This window comes from Aspergillus homomorphus (genome assembly GCF_003184865.1).
Source record: "Aspergillus homomorphus CBS 101889 unplaced genomic scaffold BO97scaffold_43, whole genome shotgun sequence".
Lineage (NCBI taxonomy): Eukaryota > Fungi > Ascomycota > Eurotiomycetes > Eurotiales > Aspergillaceae > Aspergillus > Aspergillus homomorphus.
The window spans coordinates 222,662-247,906 of NW_020291929.1; the positions used below are offsets into that span (position 1 = coordinate 222,662).

At 52.9% G+C, this 25,245-nt stretch overlaps 14 protein-coding genes across 14 annotated transcripts; 8 read left to right on the plus strand and 6 right to left on the minus strand.

The window, feature by feature from the left end:
* Nucleotides 1-40: 40 nt before the first annotated feature.
* BO97DRAFT_353067 (glycosyltransferase family 31 protein) lies at nt 41-1,541 on the minus strand (the record flags this gene model as incomplete). The annotated part of the gene is made up of 2 exons (XM_025692038.1): nt 41-403; nt 459-1,541. 2 exons carry the CDS (start codon nt 1,539-1,541, stop codon nt 41-43), a joined length of 1,446 nt encoding a protein of 481 aa, XP_025548050.1.
* A 2,446-nt stretch (nt 1,542-3,987) lies between these two features.
* Nucleotides 3,988-4,748, plus strand: BO97DRAFT_193523 (uncharacterized protein). The gene is made up of 2 exons (XM_025690488.1): nt 3,988-4,029; nt 4,078-4,748. The coding sequence occupies exons 1-2, from the start codon at nt 4,022-4,024 to the stop codon at nt 4,529-4,531; spliced, it is 462 nt and encodes a 153-aa protein (XP_025548051.1). The 5' UTR covers nt 3,988-4,021; the 3' UTR covers nt 4,532-4,748.
* Nucleotides 4,554-6,311, plus strand: BO97DRAFT_472818 (histidine phosphatase family protein). Its single transcript, XM_025700174.1, has 3 exons — nt 4,554-5,053; nt 5,115-6,025; nt 6,077-6,311. The coding sequence occupies exons 1-3, from the start codon at nt 4,700-4,702 to the stop codon at nt 6,234-6,236; spliced, it is 1,425 nt and encodes a 474-aa protein (XP_025548052.1). The 5' UTR covers nt 4,554-4,699; the 3' UTR covers nt 6,237-6,311.
* An 87-nt stretch (nt 6,312-6,398) lies between these two features.
* Nucleotides 6,399-7,226, plus strand: BO97DRAFT_193513 (uncharacterized protein). Its single transcript, XM_025690487.1, has one exon. The coding sequence runs from the start codon at nt 6,560-6,562 to the stop codon at nt 7,043-7,045; it is 486 nt and encodes a 161-aa protein (XP_025548053.1). The 5' UTR covers nt 6,399-6,559; the 3' UTR covers nt 7,046-7,226.
* Nucleotides 7,227-8,086: 860 nt separating this feature from the next.
* Nucleotides 8,087-9,503, minus strand: BO97DRAFT_459881 (uncharacterized protein; the record flags this gene model as incomplete). The annotated part of the gene is made up of 5 exons (XM_025699309.1): nt 8,087-8,553; nt 8,641-8,762; nt 8,799-9,010; nt 9,069-9,090; nt 9,142-9,503. 5 exons carry the CDS (start codon nt 9,501-9,503, stop codon nt 8,087-8,089), a joined length of 1,185 nt encoding a protein of 394 aa, XP_025548054.1.
* Nucleotides 9,504-11,476: 1,973 nt separating this feature from the next.
* On the minus strand, nt 11,477-13,026 carry BO97DRAFT_459883 (MFS general substrate transporter; the record flags this gene model as incomplete). The annotated part of the gene is made up of 2 exons (XM_025699310.1): nt 11,477-12,924; nt 13,005-13,026. The coding sequence occupies 2 exons, from the start codon at nt 13,024-13,026 to the stop codon at nt 11,477-11,479; spliced, it is 1,470 nt and encodes a 489-aa protein (XP_025548055.1).
* Nucleotides 13,027-13,565: 539 nt separating this feature from the next.
* BO97DRAFT_459886 (uncharacterized protein) lies at nt 13,566-14,183 on the minus strand. The gene is made up of 2 exons (XM_025699311.1): nt 13,928-14,183; nt 13,566-13,870 (listed from the first exon to the last, which is right to left on the minus strand). The coding sequence occupies exons 1-2, from the start codon at nt 14,121-14,123 to the stop codon at nt 13,686-13,688; spliced, it is 381 nt and encodes a 126-aa protein (XP_025548056.1). The 5' UTR covers nt 14,124-14,183; the 3' UTR covers nt 13,566-13,685.
* A 416-nt stretch (nt 14,184-14,599) lies between these two features.
* Nucleotides 14,600-15,430, plus strand: BO97DRAFT_353205 (MBL fold metallo-hydrolase; the record flags this gene model as incomplete). The annotated part of the gene is made up of 1 exon (XM_025692045.1): nt 14,600-15,430. The coding sequence occupies one exon, from the start codon at nt 14,600-14,602 to the stop codon at nt 15,428-15,430; it is 831 nt and encodes a 276-aa protein (XP_025548057.1).
* A 416-nt stretch (nt 15,431-15,846) lies between these two features.
* Nucleotides 15,847-16,332, plus strand: BO97DRAFT_428004 (uncharacterized protein; the record flags this gene model as incomplete). The annotated part of the gene is made up of 2 exons (XM_025697242.1): nt 15,847-16,026; nt 16,135-16,332. The coding sequence occupies 2 exons, from the start codon at nt 15,847-15,849 to the stop codon at nt 16,330-16,332; spliced, it is 378 nt and encodes a 125-aa protein (XP_025548058.1).
* Nucleotides 16,333-16,637: 305 nt separating this feature from the next.
* Nucleotides 16,638-16,961, plus strand: BO97DRAFT_428005 (uncharacterized protein; the record flags this gene model as incomplete). Its single annotated transcript, XM_025697243.1, has 1 exon — nt 16,638-16,961. The coding sequence occupies one exon, from the start codon at nt 16,638-16,640 to the stop codon at nt 16,959-16,961; it is 324 nt and encodes a 107-aa protein (XP_025548059.1).
* A 141-nt stretch (nt 16,962-17,102) lies between these two features.
* Nucleotides 17,103-17,522, minus strand: BO97DRAFT_428006 (uncharacterized protein; the record flags this gene model as incomplete). The annotated part of the gene is made up of 3 exons (XM_025697244.1): nt 17,103-17,222; nt 17,302-17,393; nt 17,441-17,522. The coding sequence occupies 3 exons, from the start codon at nt 17,520-17,522 to the stop codon at nt 17,103-17,105; spliced, it is 294 nt and encodes a 97-aa protein (XP_025548060.1).
* An 860-nt stretch (nt 17,523-18,382) lies between these two features.
* Nucleotides 18,383-20,312, plus strand: BO97DRAFT_353033 (putative MFS multidrug transporter; the record flags this gene model as incomplete). The annotated part of the gene is made up of 6 exons (XM_025692036.1): nt 18,383-18,536; nt 18,593-18,687; nt 18,755-19,078; nt 19,132-19,284; nt 19,332-19,693; nt 19,760-20,312. 6 exons carry the CDS (start codon nt 18,383-18,385, stop codon nt 20,310-20,312), a joined length of 1,641 nt encoding a protein of 546 aa, XP_025548061.1.
* Nucleotides 20,313-20,596: 284 nt separating this feature from the next.
* On the plus strand, nt 20,597-20,936 carry tfb5 (TFIIH complex subunit TFB5; the record flags this gene model as incomplete). The annotated part of the gene is made up of 3 exons (XM_025697245.1): nt 20,597-20,615; nt 20,680-20,831; nt 20,889-20,936. The coding sequence occupies 3 exons, from the start codon at nt 20,597-20,599 to the stop codon at nt 20,934-20,936; spliced, it is 219 nt and encodes a 72-aa protein (XP_025548062.1).
* A 295-nt stretch (nt 20,937-21,231) lies between these two features.
* BO97DRAFT_428009 (uncharacterized protein) lies at nt 21,232-21,753 on the minus strand (the record flags this gene model as incomplete). Its single annotated transcript, XM_025697246.1, has 1 exon — nt 21,232-21,753. The coding sequence occupies one exon, from the start codon at nt 21,751-21,753 to the stop codon at nt 21,232-21,234; it is 522 nt and encodes a 173-aa protein (XP_025548063.1).
* Between the last annotated feature and the right edge of the window lie 3,492 nt (nt 21,754-25,245).

Genomic DNA, 25,245 nt, shown 5'->3' on the forward strand with positions numbered 1-25,245 from the left:
CCCAACGCCGTTGCTTGCTGGTAACATGACGCCCGCCTGTTCAAAATTTGCGCGTCGTACTAGGCTTCACCCACAGCGGCTTCTCGCACTGGTGGGAATTGCGCCAGTGTTGAATCTTCTCCAGATCCCATCCCGATGACAGCCGTGTGTTGGCATCCCCCAGCAGCTTCTTGGCCCCCAGGCGAACCGTCCGAACAAAGACGCAGTGACCGGTCGAATCGTACGTGAAGCTGAGACACTCGGGGTGATCGTGGCACGCGGTCCGACAAGCATCGAAGGATGCATGTCCGGGGGACTCGGGAGGCTCCTGCCAGCCACCCCAATCGCCGTTATCCCAGTCCACTCGTTCGTCGAATGTGCCCAACTGCAAGTACTCGAGCAGATCGGCATACAGAAGAGGTTCCTACAAGTCGGAGGATTAGCCACGGAATCAACCAGGGGGAGACTGCAATACGTACACTGCGATCGCGTTGGTTCTCATAGTGCATCAAGCCAGTCATATCCGAGATCAAGGTCTTGTGCATGCTGATGACGGGCTGGCACCAGTGCACTTCGTCGAATGGGATACCATGCAGCGGGTGCGGGTTGAACATGGGCCAGAATCCTGAGAGTTCCACACCTTTCTCGTGCAAAGCCCAGCCGAGAATCGAGTCGCCACAGCAGTCAGCCTTGATCAAATCTTCGTATTGCTGGCTGAGCGGAGGCTCCGTATATTCCTTATGGAATCCAGTCTCTCGCGCGACCAGTTTCTGGACCGCAGCGGTGGAGAGGACGAAGCCAGATCCGCCATAGGCAAAATACGAGATTTCGTCGTGGTCTAGAGCTCGTCCGGGGGAGGGAGATCCCATGTACAACGGAGAATGGGGGTCGAATTGATCCAACAGGCGAAACATGTTGTCCCAGACGACATAGGTGTCTGATTCGATGAAGACGAACCAGTCCGCGGTCGGGTTGATCTCATGCGCCCGCTCAACCATCGGCAGGAACTTGAAACGGTCGAGTCGCCAACCCTGGGGCCCTGCCACGGACTTCAGTCTGCCGTTTTGGATGGAATCGTATGCTTCGAAATCGGACACATTGGCTCGAAAAGACGCGGGAAGCGTGGCCAAGACGTCGTGAACGTGGTGACCCTTAATTTCGGACTCGCGGTCGGAGACGACGATGAGGTTGGAGATGCAGCGAGTGACGGTGGACAGATGAGCGTTGACGCGGTCCAGCGGCTCGGAAGCGCCGATCTTCAGCACGACTTGGATGCGCGGCAGTAAATAGGTTGGAAACGAATCGCAGATATGGTCATCAGAGACTTGGTAATTCTGGACGCGAGAAAAGCGGGTGGTGGTCTCCCAGTCCCAGTAATCGGGCTCTTTATGTTGGTAGTCCAGGCGGTACAGCGATCTCGGGTCAAAGGGGCCCTGTCCCAACTCGACTTTGAAAATGGAGGCGCCAATGAGGAAGAGCAAGATGAGGGCGAAGAGATTGGTCGGTTTGCGAGAGAACATGGTCGGGTATGGACGCCGTCGATGCCCGTTTTCTCGCCCCATGGCGAATTCTATATCAATGTCGGGACGCGCGCGGGGCAGTGGCCGATTAGATATAAAGTGGTCCTGTCAACCAGAGTAACGAGAGTAGAACCAAGTTAACGAGGTAGGACAGGCATAGCAGTGTCCGAGATCCGGTCTGAATAAATGCGATGATCAAGACGAGGGGAATGGTGAGAATGGATGACGACACTCGGGACGGCAAGACGGACAACAAGTCACAGGAGCGGGCGGCAGCCGAAGTTGATAGGCAGGCGGTGGAGGAGATGTGGAGGAACGGGGGTGTTTATGTTTTCTCTGCCACGCGGACCAGCGGGCAGAGGCATAGCGGAGAGAGGAGAGGAGGACCCTGGGTACGTAGTGAGTGAGAAAGTTGGAACAGCAAGTTAATATCAACAAAAAAGATCCACCCGGGCTGAAGTCCACCGGCGTGGCAAACCAGAGTTTGATCTCCAGCCATCCAAACGCTATAATTAGCCGAACCTGGGAATCGTGCATCTTGTCCTTACCGACCTTGGGTTGTTGACCAACCTGACCGGTTCAACTGACCGCATAGTGCAAAGCTATCGGGCGTATTCACTTATCGGAGTGCGCGGTGGCTGATGGAGAGATAGAGAGAGTGCGTGTATTGCAGTAAAGTGGAAGATGGTGGAATGGCAGAAAACCACCGCCAGGCCCAAAGGGAATAGGCCAATCGATTAGTGGCTGACTAAGATCCACCGCCAGTGCCACTTTCTTGGTTCTCAGCCAATCAGTTCCCGCCTGCAATCTGAGGCTGAGATTGCGACAAGCCGCCATGACGAATCTATCTTCCCTCTTTTCCATGGTTGTTGTCGTCGGTCAAGGGGCATCATTGTGTATTTACACCCTCGTCGCATAGCATCTGTGCAGGTTGCAGATGTTGATTCTATGGCAGTGCTTGATACTGTATCCAACATCCACTTACCACTTAGATTAAGGCCTTGGGGTAGACCTCTACTATCACACATGATTCAACCCTCGAGCAACATCCATGCAGATAGGGGTTGCAGGCCTCTGATGCGATAAGATTACAGTGGAGCCCACAGTGCTTTTCTCTCCCTCCCCAACTCGATCTGGATCCTCATCGACCATCCTGGCCTGCTGTCACTTCCTAAAGAGGTCATCGCCCGTCGAACACGCTTAATTTATTCTTAGATGATGCCTCCGTTCCCCTCCGTTTCCGCCGCTCTCGCCCTCCAAACTCCCCGTCCCACCGCACCGGTGCGTTGCAGAAAGGTGGAGCATGAAACAGTCCCCGTCAGGGTGAAGGAGGGTCTATACGTCGAGCAATAAGCATCGCCCGAAAGGTGGGACACAGCTTGGAGATCGGACAAGCAATTGTGCTCTAGCGGCTGTCGAGATATATACCAACCATTCGGCAGGAGACTAAAGTCAGGGACTGATGAAACGGTAGGTATGGATTGCGATTACCCCTTTTTGTCCCGTCTGCACAAAGCCGCCCATTTCCGGCAATCTACCCAATCTTCCACCTGGCATCGTGGATGCAGCGGATGCTGCACCACGCTCTGCATTCGAAGTAGCCTTTATGACTCTTGACCAGCACTCATGCTCCAAAATTTCCGACGAACGACGTATTCGTCGGGAAGAGCTTGGCAGTGCCTGTCGCATACACCGGCTTCAAGCCTGCGACCGCTGCGTGGCTGGCTGAGCAGGTTCTTTTTCCCTAAACGATAGTTTCTGGGAGTTGCAGCGCTCGAGGAGACTTTCTTCACCCCTCCCGTAATACGCGTTATTCTGATGCGATTGCGTGAAATGCTGAAAGCCATCTTGTCTCGAGAGCGGTCGCGGTTATCTGCTTAGCGCATAACAACAATGGGCTGCATCCCAGATATCCACAGCCAGCACTCGCACCCAGCCCCTGATCCCTTATCTCCGTGGCAGCAACAGTCGCGATGTTATTCAGTTCAACCGTAGGGGCATTGGATCAAGTCGCGCCAGCTGGTCACGCTCTAGCAAGCTACGGAGAATTTTCACATTGACATTCGACAAAAAATATATTTCCGCTGCACAGTGGCCTCACATCTTATAACATACATGCCTCTAGGATTGATTTTGCGATCGCGAATCAACCTGAAGCGCACTTTCTCATGCTGAAAATATAAATGAGCAAGCCTCTCATTCATCCAGTCGTTCCAGGCATGGGTAGTACTTCTATGTCTCGCTAGATAAAGCATCTTACCGGTGCCGCGGTCGCTGCTCAACATGTTAAAGTACAACTCCTTTCTTTTGCCCAACTGAATGCTTCCTCGAGCACGGTCAAATAAATACCATCGGATATGATATGGCCTTGGAACATTATGAAATAATTCAAACCATCAACCCGTCGTCGACTAAGGTATATTGACAGATAAGAGATCATCAAGTGACAGCGGAAGGTAGCGATTGAAGGACAACCCCAAGCCCTATACCCTTTCATCGCGTATCGTCAGAGGATCTTGAGAATGAGATAGTAGGTTTCTTGCCGGTCTCTCAGCAGTGCGCAGCTGAGATTGAGCAGTAAGGGAAGACGGGGAAAAGACCCAATTCCCTTCCATGGTTTGCAGATGCTGAACGAGACTGAGATCAATCCGTCCATCTTTCAACCCTTCCAGCATTCATTCATCATGCTTGCTTATCTCGCCCCACGTGACAGGTCGACCACATACCCGGTCATTGAGCGGGCGGGTCAGCTGACCTCCGGCCCGTTCCCGTCACTTCCTCCTTCAGTTTCCCCAGCTTCCCTTCAACTGCTCCATCCATCAGACTCCACAAACAAACAACAACAACCATGGTCTCGCTGGTGGGCCTGGTTCACTGCCTCCGTGGCTGTCAATGCTGAAATGCTCTATCCTACCCAGTCAATCGATTGCATTAGCCTATCCAATGACTTCCTCAATGGACGTGGGAGTTCAATCTCCGTCACTCTCCTCGGTTACTGTCCCTGCCCACCCACGTGGGAAATCGCGGTCTAGGAGTGGTAAACCCGGCCAGACACCGTCGATCCCCGCCAGGAGCGCAACCATCTTTTTTCCGAAGGGGCCCGCATCGTGAACTTGCTCGCCAAAAGAACTGTCTCCGGAGGATGCCAGTTGGAGTACTATAAAAAGCGATCATTTGCCGCCCGAACTCACGGCGTCGCCATGTCAATCAGCATCTACGAGGGCCTCACCGACATGATCTCCCTCTTGTTTACCCTCCTCGCTCCCTCGGTCGCGGCGCGCGACACTTTCTATCCGCCGCTCAATCACACTACCTTCATCACCAACACTTCGCTTGGGACCTATGGAGGGATTTACTCGGCACCGGCCGATCAGGCCAGCCCGACTACCTCGGATGATGGCTATAATTATTGCTCTATGCCGCATCCCCGCGTAGACACATACGTACTACCTCCTCCTATCGCCAATGGGTCCGTTTCCGGCCAGTTGGTTTATCTCGAATACCTGCAGCGTCACCAACGCAGGACTCCCTACAACATTCTTCCGGGCGGCGAGGTCGGTGATCCGGTTATCCTTTTTGTCCCGATGCGAAGGTGCCCCCGCTGACTTGCCACAGAATCAAGAGTATAACTGCAACAACGTCCAGCCCTTTCTATACGCTGCGCCCGCCTCGCAAGATCCATCCCCACTGCACGTATACGCGCAGTCATACTCCGATCCAACCAACCCATTTCTAGCAGGCTACGTCAATGGGTCCTGCCAATATCCACAACTCACGGTTGGAGGGTTCTTGGACGGATATGAACACGGTCGCGATCTGCGGGCGGTGTATCGGGACCAATTGCAGCTCATCCCATCTTCCCCGGACGAGGATAATGGCAACAAGGTCTGGTTACGCAGTAGTAGCTCCGCCCTAACGCAGGGTTCTGCGGGCGGTGTTTTGAGAGGGCTCTGGCCGGATTATCGTGGGTCTTTGCCTTTGCACCAGCAAGCATCTAGTGTCGACACCGTCGATCAAGGATTTTCTTGTTCCGCACGCAGCGACCTTCTGTCAGTCATTGAGTCTACCGCGGAGTGGGAAGAACATCTGTCCGTCACGGCGTCGCTTCGCACCAAGTTAGCCACCATGTTCGATGCAAACTCTTCGAGCTGGACTTCGACCTTTGATCACTTCGCCGACAACTTCCAGGCTCGTCTGTGCAACGGCTATCAACTGCCCTGCAGCATCAAGGACGATTCTCTGTGTGTGACTCAGCAGCAAGCAGATGAAGTCTTTCGTGCGGGTGACTGGGAATGGAACTATTGGTGGAGATACAATGCCAACGCTACGCGATATATTCAGCTGGTAGAGGGGCTGTTCATCGGTGAGATTGTACGGCATTTGGAGGCGGTGGCGGAGAACACCTCAACTCTGGTCTACAGCCACAATTTCGTGCATGATGGAGATCTGGGGCCTATCCTAGGTGCATTGGGAATCAAGGCGTTACGTTGGCCAGGGATGGGCTCAAACATCGCCTTCGAAATATGGTACGTCCTTGAAAAAATCATCCCGGAACTGGGTGCTAACAATTCGAGCAGGAAGACTTCCGACTCTGAGCACTACGCCCGTGTCCTCTACAGTGGTCGGGCCATTGAGACGATTCATGGGACTCTAGACTGGGTTCCTTTGTCGTCTTTGGTCAACATACTCAAACCTTTCGTCCCTGATGATATTGTGTCGTTGTGCGAGTCAAACTAATCTTCCTTCATACACGTCTAGCTCTGGACAGAATATAGACAGTCGGAATGGACATGTAATGCAGAAACACTTGACCACGGTTCCAAATTATTTCATTGACGTGGAGAACCTCACGGCTTTGCCGCGCTCTCTCATTGATTCCCAGAACATGTAAACCGAACTGAGAAGACCGGAGTTGTCATAGCTTGCCTTGTTACCTCAGCGCCGTCTGAAAGAGTCGACAAAGCATCTTGACCGAGATGAAGCCGCAGATGTTCAAGCAGATGATGGACTGAGTGGAGCACCACTGGTACGACCGGCTGCACAAAATCAAAGGCGATTTCATGCCGCAGCCCTCAGACGTGGTCCGTTACTGCGAGGTGGGCGAGCAGCACATGGCTCGGGTGCGCGAGCACGAGGAGTGGGCCCAGCGGGGCCCGTACTACAAGCAAAACGTCGAAACGCACTGCGAGCGGCTGTGGTGGCGGGCCCGGTTCTGCGAGCAGGTGCTCCGCCACTGGACCAAGTTCATCGAGAAGCGGGGCGGAGGTGATAGAAAGATCTCGTGTTTGTATACTTGGAACGACATGCTGAAGATTGTGGGGCTGTGGCAGAAGCAGTCCCAGGAGGAGTGGGACGAGCTCAATGATCGGGACCCGGCAGACCGTTCGAAGGAACAGTTCCAGGTCACAAGCAAGCAGCGCGAAGAGTTCCAGGCCGGTAAGGTGGCCGCGCACGCCAATAGGAAGGCGTTAGCACGACGCAGTTTAGAGCGCATGCATGCTGAGCACCAAAAAGAAATGAAATTGCGCCAGTACGAGGAGGATTAGAAGCAAGCCGAGATGGAACGCTGCGCCGAACGAAGCGACCGCAAGTGAAGAGTGCCCTCAATTGCATGAGGGACTGTCTCCAGTACAGTAACTGCTGTGCACTGTCTTGTCCTCGCATACTTTAGCATAGGACTCGGTGTGTCTGCATCATATTACAGAAGAATGGAAACATCAATCGAACAATCCAGAATGTACACAGTAGAAAGAAAGAACTCGTATTTTATAGACAGAATCTGACCAACCAGAAACAAGGGAGGCAACGCCCAGATCTGATAGAGGTGCAGGAACTACCTACCTTGGTCATCTCGATTCATTGTGCCTTTGGAATGAGTAATAACCTTAACCGCTACATCCCATTCCCACTTGAACAACTAGAGATAGTGTATTGCGAAGATGTAAAATCGATAAACTATTAAATGTGTACCGGGCTGTTTCCCATTGAAGATTCGAAACTTTCAATGGCCATCAGTCTTGTCCTGAATGAGGACGGAAAAGAAGTACTCTGCGGGAAGAGAGAAGATAGTCCTCTTAATACGAGACCTGGCCTGCCCACCCTTCACTTTCCTTCACCGATTCATCCCGGCTATTGTCTCATGACAGACGGCCCAAAGTTTGAGTACAGCGAAGGCAACCGAAAGCACTCTGGAAGCTCCGCTTCGAACGCGACATAGGCCCATGTCTCTACCCACATACTGCCCTGCGAGATCCGTGTCTCGACCTGATTCCACGTGCACCCTCCAAGGCATATCAACTCCCCAAAGCATTGCATCCTGCCGATGGTGTCCACACTGACCCAGCCGTTATAGCCCTGAGGCGTGATCAACAACCACGGTCTCATCCCCCGCCTCTTAATCCCTTCGTTCTCAGGGCCCGGTTCCTTACTAGTACAGTACAGTGCATGTGGCCGGCTGCCTCCACCGTCCCAGCCGCGCCTTCACCCTGACCGAATGGTAGCATAAACCCCGTCCGACCTCAACGGTGAGCCAGAAGCCCTGCACAGATCACATGAAGCTGGTCCCAGTGCTCCGCATGGAGCGACGCCTAGAGGCAATACCCATGGTCGACACTGTCCATGGTGGTGAGAATCCAGTCATGGTAACCCAAGCCGATGGACCGCAGAACATCAACCAGACCGACGCCCAGGGTCATATAAAAAGGGCTTGAGCTCACACCCTTCACAACCAAAATCCAGATTCTGCCAATGTAGTTGCGAGGACGAAAAGACGACGGTATTGGGGGAGTTAGGGCTGCGGACGGTGGGGCGGAACGGGTGCCACGGGCCCATGGCTGCGTAGTGCCTGCGGAAGAGTTCGCGGCACTGCGGGCGGCGTGAACGGCTTGGCAGACCCGGACTGCCAACGCGAGGAGCTGCGCCTCGATCGAGACAGGGTGTTCGGTCTGCGTGGGCAGCGGGATCGAGATGACCCACATCGCGTTCTGCAGTGCGGCTGGTCGTTCGAGGTGGCGGCTGAAGCTGTAGGCGAAGCCGATGGTTTGCGTGGTTTCGTCTGGGTATACTTGCAGCGCAGCCTAGGTCGGCGCGGCGAGTTGTTAGTTGTTGTGGATTTTCGATAAGGGATAACGGGGTTTCCTACCTGCGCTATGATAGCCGAGACTAGGTCGTGTCTTGTCACGTTGAGGTTTTGCTGGGTTGCATGGGTAAGGAGATGGACCACCGGCCGAGCCTGCGATGTGCATCGGTCGGAGGGATCGTGGCCTGTCAGTCAAGAAAGCCCTAGCTAGCCAATGCTACACGAAGAAGATGATGTGGTCGAGCCAGCCTATGAGCCATTGTCGACGTGTTGCTTGGTAGAGCTGGCTCACTAGCCCGTCGTCGCTTTGAGGACCGTTGCTCTCTTGCGTAGGGGCCTGGAACACAAGCCTGCTAGGCTGTTGCTCTTCCAAGGCTTCGATCGACTCGCCATGTAGGATGGACGCGTAGGCGGAGATGATTCGTGTAGAGACCTTGACTCTCGAGTCAGCCAAACCAATGCACTTAATGCCAGACAAGATACCACGTTACCTGCCGAATCGCAGCACACGTGCTGGATAATGAATTTCAGCATGCAACCATCGTGAAAATAGAGAGCGTGTACCTCGAAAACCGGGGGACAGAGTTGGAATCCAAGTGAGCGGCTGGATTGGAACAATCCCCCCCCAACCGCGCTCGTTCGACTGGGTCCAGTTCTTCCTGGGCCATCTGGTCGAGAGAGATGCATTCGGCCAGGGCGCGTCGATCACTCGCGATTGCCACCGTGCCGCCGTGTCGTCGGTCGGATATGCGCCAGTCCGTCTGGAGGTTGATCCGTGCTCGAATATCCGGCCACGCGAACAGGAGCTGGTAGAAAGCTCGTTCCAGCCGCGATGGGTCGAATGTGGTCCGAAATACATAGATTGCGTTAGTCTGCAGAAACCGCGAGCCTGCTGTGCCCACGGAATGGAATCTCATGGCGAGCATGTTGTTGCGGCGTTCTGCTCATGGGTCAGCGGGGAGGCATATATGCGTATGTGACAAGGGTTGCACGATAGAGAAGAGTGGATGCCAGGGACGGATAGTCGATGCGGGTGTGCGACGCATGGACTGGCATGAGTATCACTCTTATGATTTGAGTGAAGCACATGTTGCCGAAAACGCCCTGCATCATTCCAGGCTAGATTATCTCTGAGTGTAACGAGAAACGATCTGCGAACCTGGATGGTAGCCGATCCGAGAAACCGTAGTCTCTGTCCGACCACCGTGGCTTTCTGGTAGTTCAGACCGTAATCGAGCGGGTCTCGCTCCAGATGTGTGCAAGTGGCTGTGCAGTAGGTCTCTTAATGCAGACACCGAGGTATAGTTCGTGCGGTTAAAGTGAGCAAGTGGAGCCCAGTAAGCCAGACACAGGACAGGGTCAAATGCACCCTCGACACATCCGCTAGGCCTCCAGAAATAAGCCCCAAGGACTTTTCGAATTAATCGTGTCGAATAAAGTGATCTTTTTTCTGAACCCAGAAGCAAATAAAGCAATGAAGCGTTGGGGATTGCACGGCGGGCTTTTCACCCAGGGCTTTGCCCGCAGAAGATGCCCTAACAAGAACCTTCAACGTCGCAATGCTGGACTACCCGGGAAGAAGCTGCACAGGGGCAAATGTTGCACTGAGTTTGAAAAAGGCTGGTAAGCACCTTGTTGACGACTTTCGCCCTCGCTCCTTCTGCAGAACTCCCCAGTACAAAGGCTTCACGTTGGAAAGGCGGGTGGGATCATGACTGGACTGCGGTAAATCGAACCTCATAAGTCAGCTGCAGAACATAAAAGAAGGCCCGGGAAGCATACCATCCATCACTCACAGCACCCGACACTTTCCAACCGTCCCTCACTCTTCCCATTCCAAACATCCCAGCATGAAGCCCTTTATTGGTGTTTTTCTTTTTGGCTCTTCCCCTGCCCATTTCCACAGCCTAAAACCAATCATGCAATATGAGCCCTGGGTAGGAAAGACCGGCGGCAATAAGTACAATGGATGGACGATCATGAGCAAAAAACATCGGCAAAGAAGTCGCACGCGACGCCTTTTGCATAAGACCATGGAATAAATTCCACTGCTCCGCCATTGACAATTGCTGCGACGGCGGTAACGGTGTGCTCTGGGAATTTGTCGTGGGCACCTCCTGCAGCAAAGAAGATCTCACCCCGGCCTTGCGGCGCGCGACCAAGAACGGTTTGGGGCCTCTCGAATGCTATTGATGTACAGTGGGCGTTGGGCCCTGCAGACCAGCGGTCTATTGGCGCGACGCAGCTGGGCGTGAGCCGATTCGGCAGAAAAATGGGTTTATGTGGTGAGCGGAGAGGAGTGGACAAGGCAGGAACCTGCTGAATACATGTCGATCTCTTACTCTGGACAGTTGTTCATATAAGCTCAAATAGGTTCACCAGATGCTATTGATTCTGTTCCAGCTTGCATAAGACCACGTTTTTTTAGTCTATGGAATGATCGTCAAGAACGTTATTCATGTGCGCTGGGCGGAGATAAATGCTACTGGGTTTAGAAAATGATATGCTTCTGTCATCTGTAGATCTAGACATGAATTTCATTTCAGGTTAGTATAGATCCCAGCTATACTATGACATAGTTTGTTTGAGTCGATGCTTGATGGCATAGTTGCATTGACTGGACTCGTGGCTGCACGTGCGGAATTTGACGCAATGAATGCGGCGATAGGTAGGAGCAGGATTAGAGCGAATCATAGGACTCTTAGCCGTGGATTCTTTCTATTCATCGAATAAGCCAGATATTCTGGGACGCTGCCTGACGAGAGCGGAGGATCATACCACTCTTGAGTCAGAAGACTAGTGTGTGTAGGCACCTCAGACGACATGATGCCGGCCTGAACGTCTTACAACGCTATATCGGATCGATAGTTTAGCCCGTGCTACGAGCATAAGTTGCTTTTCACTTTTCGCTTGGGCCGGACATGCTCTCGGCTGTCAGCACCAGCGCCTCCTGCAAAAGAGGGCTGCGCGCCCTGATCTGCGCACCCCACCGCAACATAACAAACGGGACCATCGCCAGCAACAAAGAGATCATACCCAAGAGAAAGCTAGCCCAGTGAAAGCCCAAAGTCGTGTACATGCTCTGGGTAGCCAGCGGCAGGAGCGCCAGGAAGACATTCTCACCCAAACCGACGGCCGCGATGGCACTGCCGGCCAGGTGCGCGTACGCGTCCAGGAGGTAGGTCACGATGCTGATTACCACAGCGGTGCTGCCCATACCGACCATGGCGAGGCCGATGGCGGGCGCGATGAAGGGGAGCGAGCGATACGCGGTCCAAGCGTAAATAAGCATACCCCCCGTGTTGCCCAAGACACCGCCTATAATGGCGGCATAGAGCCGCGCCTCGGGGATTGGCTTGCCCGGGATTTCGGGGTTGCGCGAAGCGGAGGCAAAATACCACCGATTGCAGACCTGACACAGAACGAACCCAAAGAGCTCCCCGATCACGATGGCAGCTTGCACGTAGCCTGCCTGCGTCGCATTCCATCCATAGAGGCCGTTGAAAACTTGTTCCGCAGACTGCGTGAAGACGTAGATTGTTCCGAGACTGAACGCGGACCAGAGGGTGGCGACGAAGACCACGGACTCGGTGAAGAGCATGTAGAGCGGCCGCTTGATGCTCTCGCTCAGTCGGATGAGTAGACCTGCGCTTCCTTGAGTCTCGTTTTTCAGCTCCGTGGCGGCTTCAGTGGTACGACCTAATTTTCGAGCCCGTTTGCTCTGGATGGCCGACGCTCGGGTTTCGGGGAAAGCCAGGAGGAAGACAGGAAACAGGACGCCAGTCCAAATTAACTCGATGTAGCCAATCCAGCGCCATGAGAGATATTCAAAGATAGAAGCGCCCACGACAGGGCCGATGCTGCTAGAGATCATGTAAATGGTGATATAGAGGCTGATCGGGAGCGTGCGAGCTCGATCCCCGGACCAAATGTTGCCAATTACTCCTGCCACGGTGTTGGCCAGGATAGCCACGCATCCCCCAGTAAAGAAGCGGGTGACAACCAGAGTAGCAAAGTTCTGCGCAACAGCCTGTGGTACCAGAAAGCAGAGAAAGCAAAGATAGATGGCGAGAAACACCCAGCGGATTCCAAAGTCTTCCATGATAGGAAGAACGATCAGAGAAAAGGTGGCGCCGCCAAAGCCCCAAGAGGCCACTGGCCAGTAGGAATTGGGAAAGGATGCATCACTGACGCCGAACTGATGATTGATCGCTTCATGGGCCACAGTGATGATGGTGCCATTGATAAGAGTTTCGAAACTAGCCAGAAGGCCTAAGCCTGTTACAAACCACTTCCGCACGGGGGACCAGTTGAACGGGTTCTCGGGATCGTTAGGGCTATTCCAGCCTAAACAAGCTTCTGAGTCAGCCTTTTTTATTTTTTAAAGTTCAACGTGCATCTCAAGGATATCAAGGCAGGATGCTTACCGTCAGAAGCTCCACCGACCATCATCTTCCTGGTAGTAGATAGATAAGTGTCGAATCAGTTTCGAGTTGTGCGAATGATATTCCTTATTCCTCGAATTGGCAAGCTTTGCTTTATAAAGGGAAGTCACTCCCCTTAGACAATGTCCATCCCACCAGGGGCATGATGCGATTAGAAATTTGCATTAGCAGATTGATTTGTAACCCGTGACGGACTCTCCTCTGACCTGCCAAATCCAGTTAATCGGGCGAGTCAGCACAGTTTCCACCACGGGCCGTCGGCACAGACTGAAATCTATCAGATCCCGAGGTCCCGAGGTCCCGATGCAGTGCTTTGGTCAATTGGAATGGGTGATTATGATACTCGAATACATGGATCAATAAGCAAAGAATAAAGAAAGTGACCGAATCGATCGCAAGGTTTGCTCACCTTACATGAGCTATAGCCGTATCTATTCCACGTGGACGCCAAAGCGATCAAGAAGCAGGAACCACCGCGTCAGGTTACTTTCGCTCATCAGATGCGGGACCGTACCAATTGCTTGGGTCGCTTCATTAGACTACATTCAAACATCCCACTATCTCTCATTTCTCATCTATGTTTCTGATATTATGCCTCTCAACTTGCCCCCGCTATGACTGCCCTCTGACTACATAACGTCCTCGTGACAAGCCTGCTCGGATTCAGAGAAGTCCGGCAGCAATACTCAGACTAGGAGCAAGCCACAAGACCAACAACCCAATATTAAGACCAGCTTTGTAGTATCGCACGCCAACGAGGGCCCCAGCTAGCGCGTTGGCCCCGACCATCCACTGTTCAGCCGTCGAGGTAGGGCCTCCAGAGCGAGCCCACCTGTAATTCAGGAGGCCTAGGGAGAGAAGCATTAGAAGAAGAACAAGACCGATGAATACTGAATACGTCATACCAAGCGTCACTAGGTAGCCGTTGACAAAATGCCAGGTGGCGGGGATGATCGCCTTCGCCAGAGTAAATTCCTCCGTGGCTGGAATCGCCTCAATCGCCTTCGGGATTAGTGTGAGACCAACTTTGACATGCTTGGGAATGATGGCAAAACAGAGAAAGGATGCAGCTGTGTAGAGAGAAGACGACAAGGACGTCATGGTTGGAGTTGGAGAAGGAGGTCAAGTAGGTAGGAGGACGGACTGGCTGACTGACTAACTGCCTGACAGAAGCGTTGCAAAGAGAGGAAGGAAAGGACGAGCATCTTGTCGCTTTTTGTAATGAGTTTCAGACAGCCAGCCGCTGATTGCGTAAGATAGCATGATCACTGACAAATGCCATTCATTTGATGAATTAATGAATTTATTGTCTGCTTGACGCATCGACGGAGCTGACCAAAACTTGTCCGAGTGGGATGGAGATCCACCGCCCGGTGCGCTCGATAACTAACAGATTCGGCGATAAAATCGAGATATCAGAATGATATTTAGAGCGATCATAACGCCTCCTAGTTATTTTGAGATTTATTCATATTGTTTGAGTATCCGTCTATCCACTCACACTCTCGTTCAATCCTCTCTTATCCCCCCGCTCCATCTGCCTACAGAGAATACACCTGCGAGCAATAATGACTGTCATGTCCTCTTCAAGCTTCAAGAGCTCTGTCTCTGTGACCCATATCACCACTGCCACCGCTATACTCCAGATTGACGATGTCACCTTTCTCACTGATCCAGTCTTTGGACCAGCCGGGGTTGAGCACGACATCACTCATCTTTTCCCTGATGCCAAGGAGCCTCTGGTGACCAGCAGCATGGAGGACCCAGCCCTGGGCTTGCATGAACTCCCCCCCATCGACTCCGTGCTACTTAGCCATGAGGATCACTGCGACAACCTGGACCCCGTGGGTCGACAACTGCTCGATGGCCGCCATGTTGTCACCACCATGGACGGAGCCAAGAACCTCGCGCCTCGCCCCGGCGTCCACGGAATCAAGCCCTGGGAGCAGCAGACCCACTTTATCCGCGGTGTCAAGTACGAGATCACCGGCACCCCATGCGTCCATCTTCCCGGGGGCGAGGTCACCGGCTTCATCCTCCACACGGCTGCTTTCGCCCACTCGGCGGATGGACGACCCAACGCAATCTGGGTGACGGGCGATACGGTTTACCTGGAGGAATTGAAGCAAATGAAGCAAAAGTTCCACATCATGCTGGCAGTGATGAACTTGGGCGCGGCCAAGGTCATGCCCCCCGGTCATTCGGAGCCGCTGCAGATCACCATGAGCGGCGGCGATGCCGCGAGACTGGTCCGCGAGATTGGGATCGAGCGTATTGTCCCCATTCACTTTGAGGCATGGCATCACTTCACAGAGATGGGAAAGGATCTGCGCCAGACGTTTGAGAAGGAAGGCATTCTAGAGAAGGTGTCTTTCGTTGTGCCGGGAGTGCAAAGCAAGATACTGTGATGATCAATACCCATGGAGTTTGTCCCACAATCCTGGCTTGGGAAAAATAGATAGATATAGAACGCGTTCACTTAATTAATAACACTTGATTTTTGTTGCCGGACCCCGAACGAGATGAGAAAAACTTCCGGAAGAAGTATAGCAGGTATTGATTGACATGACCTTTACCGTCAGAGACGATGGTCACCTCAAGCAATTAGTCCTCTTCACCGGATTAGATCGAATATCTCTTTACTTTGGGTATCAGTGATGCGTAACATGTTTGCTTCCTGTCAGTCATTCGGTAGACACTTTGAAGACCGTTCTTATTTTTCCGATGGTGGTACGCAGCGTCCAGAATCGGACTGACTTCTAGCCTTTTTTCCGAGACGAAAGCGATGTTAATCTTTGCAGCAACTGCGCTGGTAACTGCAGTCATGACCGGGGCCGCGAAGGCCTCTCCATTCATGGACACCCTCCTCGACATCCCAGCACTGTCAGTGTACGCACAGGTGTACAACTTGACGGGAGGCATCGTGCAGATTAATCTCATGTTATCCGAACGCTTCAGCTACGACTACGAACGTAACTATACCTTTCTGGCCCCGACCAACGATGTACGTTCCCCAGCAATCCAATGCACTAGCTCCATGAAACTCTATACGGTCAGACAGGCATTGGCCAAAATGACCGCTGCGATCTTCGAGATTCTCATGACGTAGCAGGCCTATATCTTGATTGAGGCGCTCCCGTGGACGCACATCATCGAGGCGTGTCTTACAGCCTCCGACCTTGTCGGGCTGTCTGAGCGTGACAGTGATGTCGGAGATTCCCACCGCACTCGAGCTGTTTCATACATCCCAGCAGTTCAACCAGGTGTCCTCATCAAGATCGTGCAGAGGGCTACTATATCCACTTCATAAATTCCACTGATGGTACCGCGTACATCGACGACCAAGCAGCAATCACCACAGCGAATATCGCGGCCAAAATTGGCCTTATCCATCAATTGCCCAGGTCATTGACCCTTCCCTAGTCTACGGCGGAGGGCCCAGCAATCGTACTACCGCACCGATGAAGGAGAAGACAAATCTGACTATTGCTGCATTCTTGCAGGAAGATCCCTGACTGGTCAATCTCTCGAGAATCTTGAGCACAAACTCCCCGGACACGCTTCGTCATCTCTCGAGACAGCATGGTTCAAAAGTATCATTCATTGCCCCGCAAAATGAGGCTTATGAACTCACTGGTGACCCCCTGTAAGAGCTCATCCAACACCCTTGTGTGGGAATATGGCTGGGTCTACAGTGGTGGCGAGAGGTTTGCCAGCCTGGGGTTTAACGACTTTCTGTCAATAGCCAGCGATGTGACCAGACTCAATCTTACTATCACCCGGCAGAAGGACGCGGTTGTTATCATAAATCCCATCCTTGTTGCGCAGGTGGAGACAGCCAACGGGTATCTATGGATAGTGGATCGATGGTTGGACCTGTTGTACCAGGCTTTTGGCCCTATAGGCCGTTTTGGCATGCCGGAATGGCCTCGTGTGTAAGTACTGCTGAGCACATAACAAGCGTCTTAGATCGATAATGTGGTATTCTGTCACCTCCTAGACTATATAGGTATCATAACACGGATCTGCTCCGTCTCCTTCGCGGTGACTCGTTGGCCTTTCTTCCGATGCGCTGTCAAGCTAGGATCCGTGCGAGCTTGGTGCAACCATGCGTCGCCACTCCTCGTCAGTCTCGGCAACAGTAGCAATAGACCCCATCGGTGCAACACTGCGGGTATCTCCCGTGACAGCAAACTGCAGCTGAGCAAGGGGGTGAGCAGACATAGCAGGCTGGCGAGGATAGATTGAATCAGTGGATGTACTTGTGGATATCTCTGACCCGACGACGAGACTCACAGTCTTCGTGGCCTCCAACAACTGTCTCCGACGCATGCGGAGCACCTATCTTGTCTTTAGATCCTTGTTCTAGAGCTGTTCATCTTTAGCACGTGCCAGGAAGCCAAGGCCGGTACACTCACTTGTGAATTGGTGGGAAAACCCGTTGGCCGTTAAAGAAATGTATCCTAGATACGCGAGGAGCGAGATGATTGAGGTTTTCATGGTGGTGTGAGAGGTCGTACAAGAAGCAGACCGGCCATTCTGCAAGAATCTTACCATAGCAAGCCCAAAACGAAGGGGCTTGCTTTAATAGCTGCGAGTGCGAGGGTCAGCTGGGATGGTGCATTTACATGAGTTCGTTAGTACTAGTTACCACCCAAAGTCATCTGCCCCGGAATACCGCCCTCCTCCTGATCTTCTCCTTCCCTCCTCAAACCATCTCAACAACAACTAACCACACGCACACCGAAGTCGACTAGCATCACTCAAAGCCACCTGAGTAACTGCCGAGATTACATACTACGCAGTGGAAGTCATCCGTGTATGTCGGAGGTCCACATTCATTCCGACTAGGAAGGACCAAAAGTACTCCAGGCTCCATGTATCGTACCCGCAGCTCCACTACCGGCAATGCACTCGGTCGTTTACTTCTAACCCATGATCGGCGATGTATGTGACATGTGAAACCTGATCTCAGATGGACCAGAGCTTACATCATTATCCGTAGAGATAACCAAGATGGCGAGCTGTCAGAATGATGCCAGATAAGCGGATGCGTCGGATATTCGCTCTCCACCAGTTCTCGGCCTGAGCCGACCCAGACACAAACGTCCGAGCTACCACGAATCTTTGTTATTGGACGACCATCACTTATCTATGCCATGAAATGGTGACGGGTCTGCCTGGTTCGTCTGGGCTGATTAGAAATGCTTATTCGCTACTCCGCAGTTACAGAGCTTATCCGCTCATTCCGCATTTTTCTGCGCCGATCACATCATACATGCCCCTCGATATTTACTCGCAGAATTGCCCTGGAACAGAGTCCGCCCGTGAGAAGACACTCTTGCTCACCACAATCCAAAATGACTGCCCCTCAACAGAAATCCTTACCATCGGAGCAGACTCCCCTCATGGGACGTCTCGCGGAGGAAGTGCAGGATGCGCCTCGGGTCCCGGCCACGGCTCTCCAAGGCTCCGCCATAATGGTAGCCATGGGACTGCTATTGTTTATTCAAGGTAGAGACTGTCTGACAACTACACTCTCCAGCTTACAGCGGCTGACCAATTTCAAGCCACTCAAATCACCGTTATGACCACTGCCCAGTCGGCCATTGCCGCCGAATTCGATGCCTTCTCCGTGGTCACATGGTTTAGTTCGGTGTTCCTGGTAGTCCCTTCACGTCTGGTGGTATGAGAGAGATTGCCGCGCGGAGCTGACACGATCCTGCCCCAAGATTGCATACTCGAGTATCGCCCCACTCTCAGGTCGACTGTGCCAGATCTTTACACCACGGGTCTACGTCTTTTTCACCTCGAGCCTGTTGGCTTTGGGACTGTTCGTCACTGCAGCCGCACCGAATCTGGCTGTGTTTCTCCTGGGACGAGCGATCGCGGGATGCGGCGCCGGCGGGCAGACGGTCACGGCGTTTGTTCTGACGTTGGATTTGACCAGCAAGAAGCGCAGAGGGCTGTTCCTCGGCTTGATTAGCGTTGGGATGACTACTGGTATCTCGTCGGGGGCCGTGCTCTCGGGTCTGTTGACGACGGCTTACGGATGGGTCGGTGCAGCCCTACCGGCATAGAGTGGCTTTGCTGACGGCCGCCCATTTAGCGTCTCATCTTCTGGATCCAAGCGCCGGTCGCCCTCATATTAGCCCCTGTCATGTTCTCGGCGATTCCGATCCGCCCGGAAGACGAAGAGCTGGATAAGGGCGCCTTGCTGGAGAAGTTGGCCCAGGTTGACTATGCAGGCGCGTTGACAATGGTGAGTTCGCCATGTGCTACACATTCACAAGCCATCTGACCCCACAGACCATCTCGGTCACCTTGCTGCTATCCAGTCTGGCTTCGTCAGAGATCCGGATCGCACCGATCTTGGCGTTTCTCGTCTCGATCGGTCTCTTTCTGCTCATCGAAGCTCGCTTTGCATCCCAGCCCATCATCCCCATGGTCATTGTGAAGCTCAGAACCGTGGGACTCACTTGCTTCGCGGGCTTGATTACGAGGATGGCCCGCTGGTCCGTGCTCTTTTACTCGCCAGTGTATGCGATGGTCGTGCGCGACTGGAACCCAGCGTCGGCCGGTCTGATCCTGGTACCCACGAATGCTGGGTTTGGTTTGGGAGGTGTGCTAGCGGGCTGGTTGCACATCCGTAGATCCCAAAGCTATTACCTGTATGTTGGCCCCATGCACCTTTAGCCACCGGGATACAGACTGGCAACTGACTAGTCACTCAACAGCTCGAGCCTGATCGGATACCTGCTCTTCGCCATTGCGGGCTTTATTCTAGCGATGGTGGCGACCCCCACATCCTCCGTGATCACTTTTGTCTGTGCCACCTTCGTGAACGGCTTGGCCGTCGGCGCGCTGCTGAACTACACGCTCTCGCATCTGCTGTATCTCACTCACACCGACGTGCATTATATCGTGGGGGCGCTGGTGGGCATGAGCCGGGGATTTGCGGGCAGTTTTGGCTCCGCCATCGGGGGCGGGTTCTTCATGCGCGAGTTGAAGCGCGGTCTCGAGGCTAGGTTCCGGGACCATGGGTTGGAGGACAGGGAGGAGCTTGTGCGGAAGTTACTGGGCAGTCCAGCGCTGGTCAAGAGCTTAACTGGGGTGGAGCGGGCTGTTGCGGTTCAGAGCTACGAGCAGGCTATCCAGAGGCTGTTTCTAGGGAGCTGTGTTTTGATCCTTGTTGCGGCTGCTGCACAGGCGGGGACGGGTTGGCGCGCGCAGGACAGGGAGAGGCAACCACGGGAGGTTATAGATGAGGAGGATCAGTGTGAGACATAGACCGCCGGTACTATGTAGCATATATAGATAGGAGCGAGGGGTGAAAATGGGGAAATTGCCTCTAAAGCGAACGCGAGCTTTCCGCCTCAGGCTGCATGTTTATGCCTTGTTGCCTGACAGAGCCGGCCTGCGATGCCTGAGGCGGTAAGACTTGGCACACCTGCCCGCTGATCTTCCGGTCGCGCACACTCCCTTCAGTCTTCAACTCACCCTTCTTCATCCCCTACCATCGCCATCATCTCTCTCCCAAATTCTCTTCAGCTCAGAACAAACACCCAGTCGCCATGCCACGCGCCGTCAGAGGTGGATTTTACTCTCTTCTTTCCCCCAAACCGCACAGCCAGCTAACAAAACCCCATCACTGCAGGAGTCCTCATCGAATGCGACCCGTCCGTGAAAGCCATCATCCTCAAATACGACGAAGAGCGCCACGACTACATCGTCGAAGACCTCGATGATGACCGCCACCTCGTGATAAAGGAGAGCCAGCTTCAGAACCTGAAGGCGAGATTGGGAAGGGTACGGACCGCGCCTCTGTCGGTCTTTTGGGCGCTTGTCGTGCTGACGGGGATCTAGGAACTCGACGAGAAGGTCATGCAACCGGAGGAATCGGAATCGGAGTAGTATCTCGTCGCCATAGTCCATACTGTACAGGTCGAACGAGATCTCGAATACGCAGTCGTTGGGGAATCGGACGTACCTGGGATGGGAGGGTTGAGAGGTCTGGGCTTCAGCGGGCTGCGGTGTTTGATGTTTGCATCGCGGGATAGCTCGTCGCGATAGATGGGGAGCTCGAAATGGCCATGCGAAAAACAACAGGCTTCGTGTCATCGACCATTGGTCTTGGAGTGATGGCGAAACTCCCCTCAACGGCAGGACTTGGCTCTCGGCGTGTTTGACGCTCAACGCGACCGAAGACTCACGCAAACAGGCCCTCATCATCAGGCGCACCGTGGAGAAAAGCCCTCGACTGATTCTCTCGGCCGTCCATTAACTGCTGGACTGGCCGACTGGGTTGGCGATGTCGTAGACCGGATAGAGCCTGGAGGGCCGTGTCCACTGGCAGCTGCAAGAGATCGACCAAGGTTCTGGTCACGGGGACCGAGGGGAGGATGCTGTTAAGGGCGGGAAGCGCGCGCAGAGACTGGGCCGACTTGGTCAGGCAGGCGAAGTGCTCAATGGAATGCCAGTAGCCACTCCTCTGCGGGATTGGGATTCGATAGCCTAGCACCATCATCTCGTAGGTGGTCCGGCGGGTCCATGACGGCGCGCTGAGCGCGATGCGGGTCAGTTTTTGAATTCTCGCCTCGACGCAGGGAGGCTTCGAATTCACTATCTCCTCGTGAGAGGGCATATTGTTTGCATTGGCCCCCGGAAACAACTCCAACAGGGCCTCCCGGAGCTGAATCTGCCTGTCCTGGTACGCTGTGACATACTTCATACTCCACTTCGTGGTGTCCTGTGTAGTCTTGTGCCATCCTGCCCGCAGAGAGGTTCCATAGTCTAATGTCAGCGAATGGAGCTCCCATTTAGATCGGTGTTTATAAATGTCGCTACTGTGCTACAACATGAGCAATCGTCGCGTGAATCGTCTCCTGATGCCTCGTTTGTCAGCCCTTGGCTTCTGCTCGCGTCTCCCCTGGAAGATCTCGACCATTGCGCAGCGGACTTCCCGCTATGTTACATTCATTCATTAGCATCAATACAGGAAACTCCAACCTCACAAGAACCAGTAATCACGGTTGTAATACGGACCTCCGTGCTTGGCATTGGCTGTGATTCCCGGGTGAGCTTATGTATTCCAGTTATAATATAACTAGCTTCAGCCCATATTTCAAGAGACCCCAGAAGAGATTAGAAAAAATCTACAAAAGCTTACTAATGGGTCCTATTTGCATCGTATTACTGGAAAAGGATCAAGCAAGATGCGTATCCCTTATCTGGCTAGTTTTGGAACGATTCAGGTGTATTTGGCTTTTCCGCTCTATATTTGCAACGTTACCCGGTAGGTTGTGACTAGGCAGTAGCCACTGATTTAGCAATAGAAGTTTTTTTCAGTGTAGGAAAGGGAGTGGAAATGGAAAAATGTCTATAAAACTAAACGATTCTCAAAGGGATGATGTCGAGCCATGAGGGAGAAACCCCGGTTACTACACTATAAGAGGTTCTTGGTGGAAGACACTAATTGGGTATATACTGGTAAATAAGTGGGAAAGAAGAATAGTCTTGGATTTTTCTGTGTTTTCTTTGTTTTATTATATTTTTTGAAGTTTATATAATCTTATCTTTATGTTAAGCTTTCTCTACTGTATTTGAATAGAGTAAGTATACAGAACACACCTGAGCAAGGAGGTTCTGACGTTGACGAAGTTTTGGGCTATAGAGCCCACAGGCCAAGCCCATGACTCTGGGCGAGGAGCTTCCGGCGTTGACCAAGTCTCGGGCTACAGAGCCTACAGATCATTGACAGGCAAGCCCGGGACTCGGATGACTCTAAGAAGCGTTTTGCCAGGGGATTCCACCTCTCCAGTAAGATACAGTTGGCACACCCTGAGAAGAGGGAAAGAAGTGCTCTGCGTCTGAAGATGACGTCTCTGGGTCATAGCCTGTGTCAAGGAGGACATTTTCGGCGTAGAACAAGAAAACACCAAACCCACAATCGTTCTGGCGGATGCTGGACTCGACACTTCCGCACCCACGCCCCATACTGGTCCCGAGTGACCAGCTCGCGAAACGCCATGTGATTTATAATGCGAATGGCGGCGAGGTCTCCTCTTGTCGTTCAGCAGCGTGCGCAGGGAGCTATCGCGCTCGCCCGTTTCATATTGAATAAGTGAAAAGAACAAGCAGCTCTCTCTGGTTCTTTGGAGTCCTGGAACATGATCGAGCCCTAACAGCCTGTTGAAGCTGAGTTCCACTGCCTCTCAGAGTGGGAGCAGGTGAATGACTTGACCGGCCTTGCCATGCATGAGATACGATGTAGTATGACTACTAAAGCATCACTGGGACTGCAGGCCACCACTGAAATTTGAGGCAGGCTGCACAGTAAAGGCCACCAGACCAAGGCATGTTGTAGATGATCTTCCAGATGGTGAGCAAGACTTTGATCGAAGACGTTGAATAATTGATCTGCAAGCAATAGACCCATGCCAGAAAACGTGGGACAGAGGAGCGGACTCCTCTGATTCGCTGTTCTTGTCTGATTAGGCATGCAATGCGACAACAAAAGACACCATCTCCTTTTGATGCTTGATTTTTTGAGAAAACGGACTCATGCTTCGATCTCCGGAGATGAACCTACTTGACGAGAATGGTTGTAGCGGATCGTAACTTTGCAATTGATCCTTTGCTTCAGTTGCGCCCTGAGGACTGTTTGTTTCTTTTTCTTTTTCTTTCTTTCTTTCTTTTTTGTTCCTTGTTTCTCGAGGGTCATGTTCTGAGATCGGGATACTGGGAAGCAAGCTGGTTCCTGCTCAGCTTTTCCTGAGAGCACACCAAAATGGCGTGTCGACAGCACTTTTGCACATGACTCTAACCGCTCTTCGGCTTGGACTTGGGCGTCGCACGAGGGCCCTGCTTCATTCCTCTTCAGCTTGTTGGAGAGGCCATAGACAAACGGAAAATACCGAATGTTCGCGAGGCACCCACTGACGTTAGCGACATCACGCAGATTTGCGGCGTTGTCATCACGCGCCCCAGCAAAACAATCACCTCGCTGGCGGCTCGCGCTTCCGTTGGCCTTCTTGCTTCCTCGTTATGTTCTTATGATTGGGAACAGCCAGCATACGGTTTCGAAAGCCCCGGGGTTGCATGCTTAGAAATGGTTACATGAGTAGCAGGAAACCCCATGGTAACGGGCGCAGCACCTTGGTATGGGAGGCTTCATTGATGACATTTCCAAGCAAGCTTTGGCCTGAGTATAAGGCTTCTGGAAGAGGCTCACCTGACGTTAACCACACCAGCCAATGTTAGGAAAGACGCAAGTGCATCCCACCAGGCCCGGAACGATATCAACAGCATGGAGGGCAACGCAGGCCAGGATGTTTTGCTGAACATCCTGCGACCTTGACGTTAACCACACTCGCCAAATTCAAGGAAGACGGAAGTAATTGAATGCGGACCCGAAAGCACAACGACAGTGTGAAGTCGCAGCAGGAAGGGACATTTTGCTGAACATCCTGTTGTTTGGCCTGGATTATCGCAGCCACATGGGTTGAAGGGATCGGCGCGCGGCAGATTGTCCCGCAATAAGGCCAGGACGCCGCCACACCCGATGGGGTGTAGAGGGTAATGCCGAATGCGAATGCGTCTTTATTTAGCCTGCGAGAGCTCCCCAATGGGTTTGTGTTCCCTGTAGTTGGTGTAGTTGGTTGTCGAGGCACCCGCCGTGGGTTTGTTGGCCATTGTGTATGCCCGATGCGTGCCGGGCCAGATTGCGAAACCAGACAACTCCGTAGTAATCATGCAGACTCAATTTTGAAACGGATATGTCCAACGAGACCGACCCCATCTTGATGTCAGGGTGGTGGACAGCCAAATCACATCTGAGGATGATTTTGAAACCCACCACTCAGTTGTAGGACTTGATTGATTTGAACCCCTGAAAACACTGCATAAGATGATAATGGGGGGAAGATAGATGAGATAAATGGACTCAAAGATGCGCGAGTGTATTGGCCCATGATAGGTCGAAGTCCACGCAAGCGAGGAGAATGGCTACGAGGAACCACCATTTCTCACCGCGTGGGACTCGGCCCACCCGCGCAACCGCCATGGGCTTGTTCGAATCCATAGGGTATGGCATCCATCTGAATCCAGCTTTCGGGCCTGGTGTAGGCGTGTTCAGCGCCCCTTGCATTACCGCGTCTGTGTCTTCTTAAGTCTAAGCACGCGATTGTAGTGGGTCTGCTTGGACACCATGAGGATACAGAGA

Excerpts from the sequence above, each read along its gene's own strand:
- BO97DRAFT_472818 (XM_025700174.1), top strand. The coding sequence starts at position 4,700 with ATGTCAATCAGCATCTACGAGGGCCTCACCGACATGATCTCCCTCTTG. Across the intron at positions 5,054-5,114 it reads ACATTCTTCCGGGCGGCGAG|AATCAAGAGTATAACTGCAA; the intron begins GTCGGTGATCCG and ends GACTTGCCACAG. Across the intron at positions 6,026-6,076 it reads AACATCGCCTTCGAAATATG|GAAGACTTCCGACTCTGAGC; the intron begins GTACGTCCTTGA and ends CAATTCGAGCAG.
- BO97DRAFT_459886 (XM_025699311.1), bottom strand. The coding sequence starts at position 14,123 with ATGACGTCCTTGTCGTCTTCTCTCTACACAGCTGCATCCTTTCTCTGT. Across the intron at positions 13,871-13,927 it reads CGGCTACCTAGTGACGCTTG|GCCTCCTGAATTACAGGTGG; the intron begins GTATGACGTATT and ends TTCTCTCCCTAG.
- BO97DRAFT_193513 (XM_025690487.1), top strand. The coding sequence starts at position 6,560 with ATGCCGCAGCCCTCAGACGTGGTCCGTTACTGCGAGGTGGGCGAGCAG.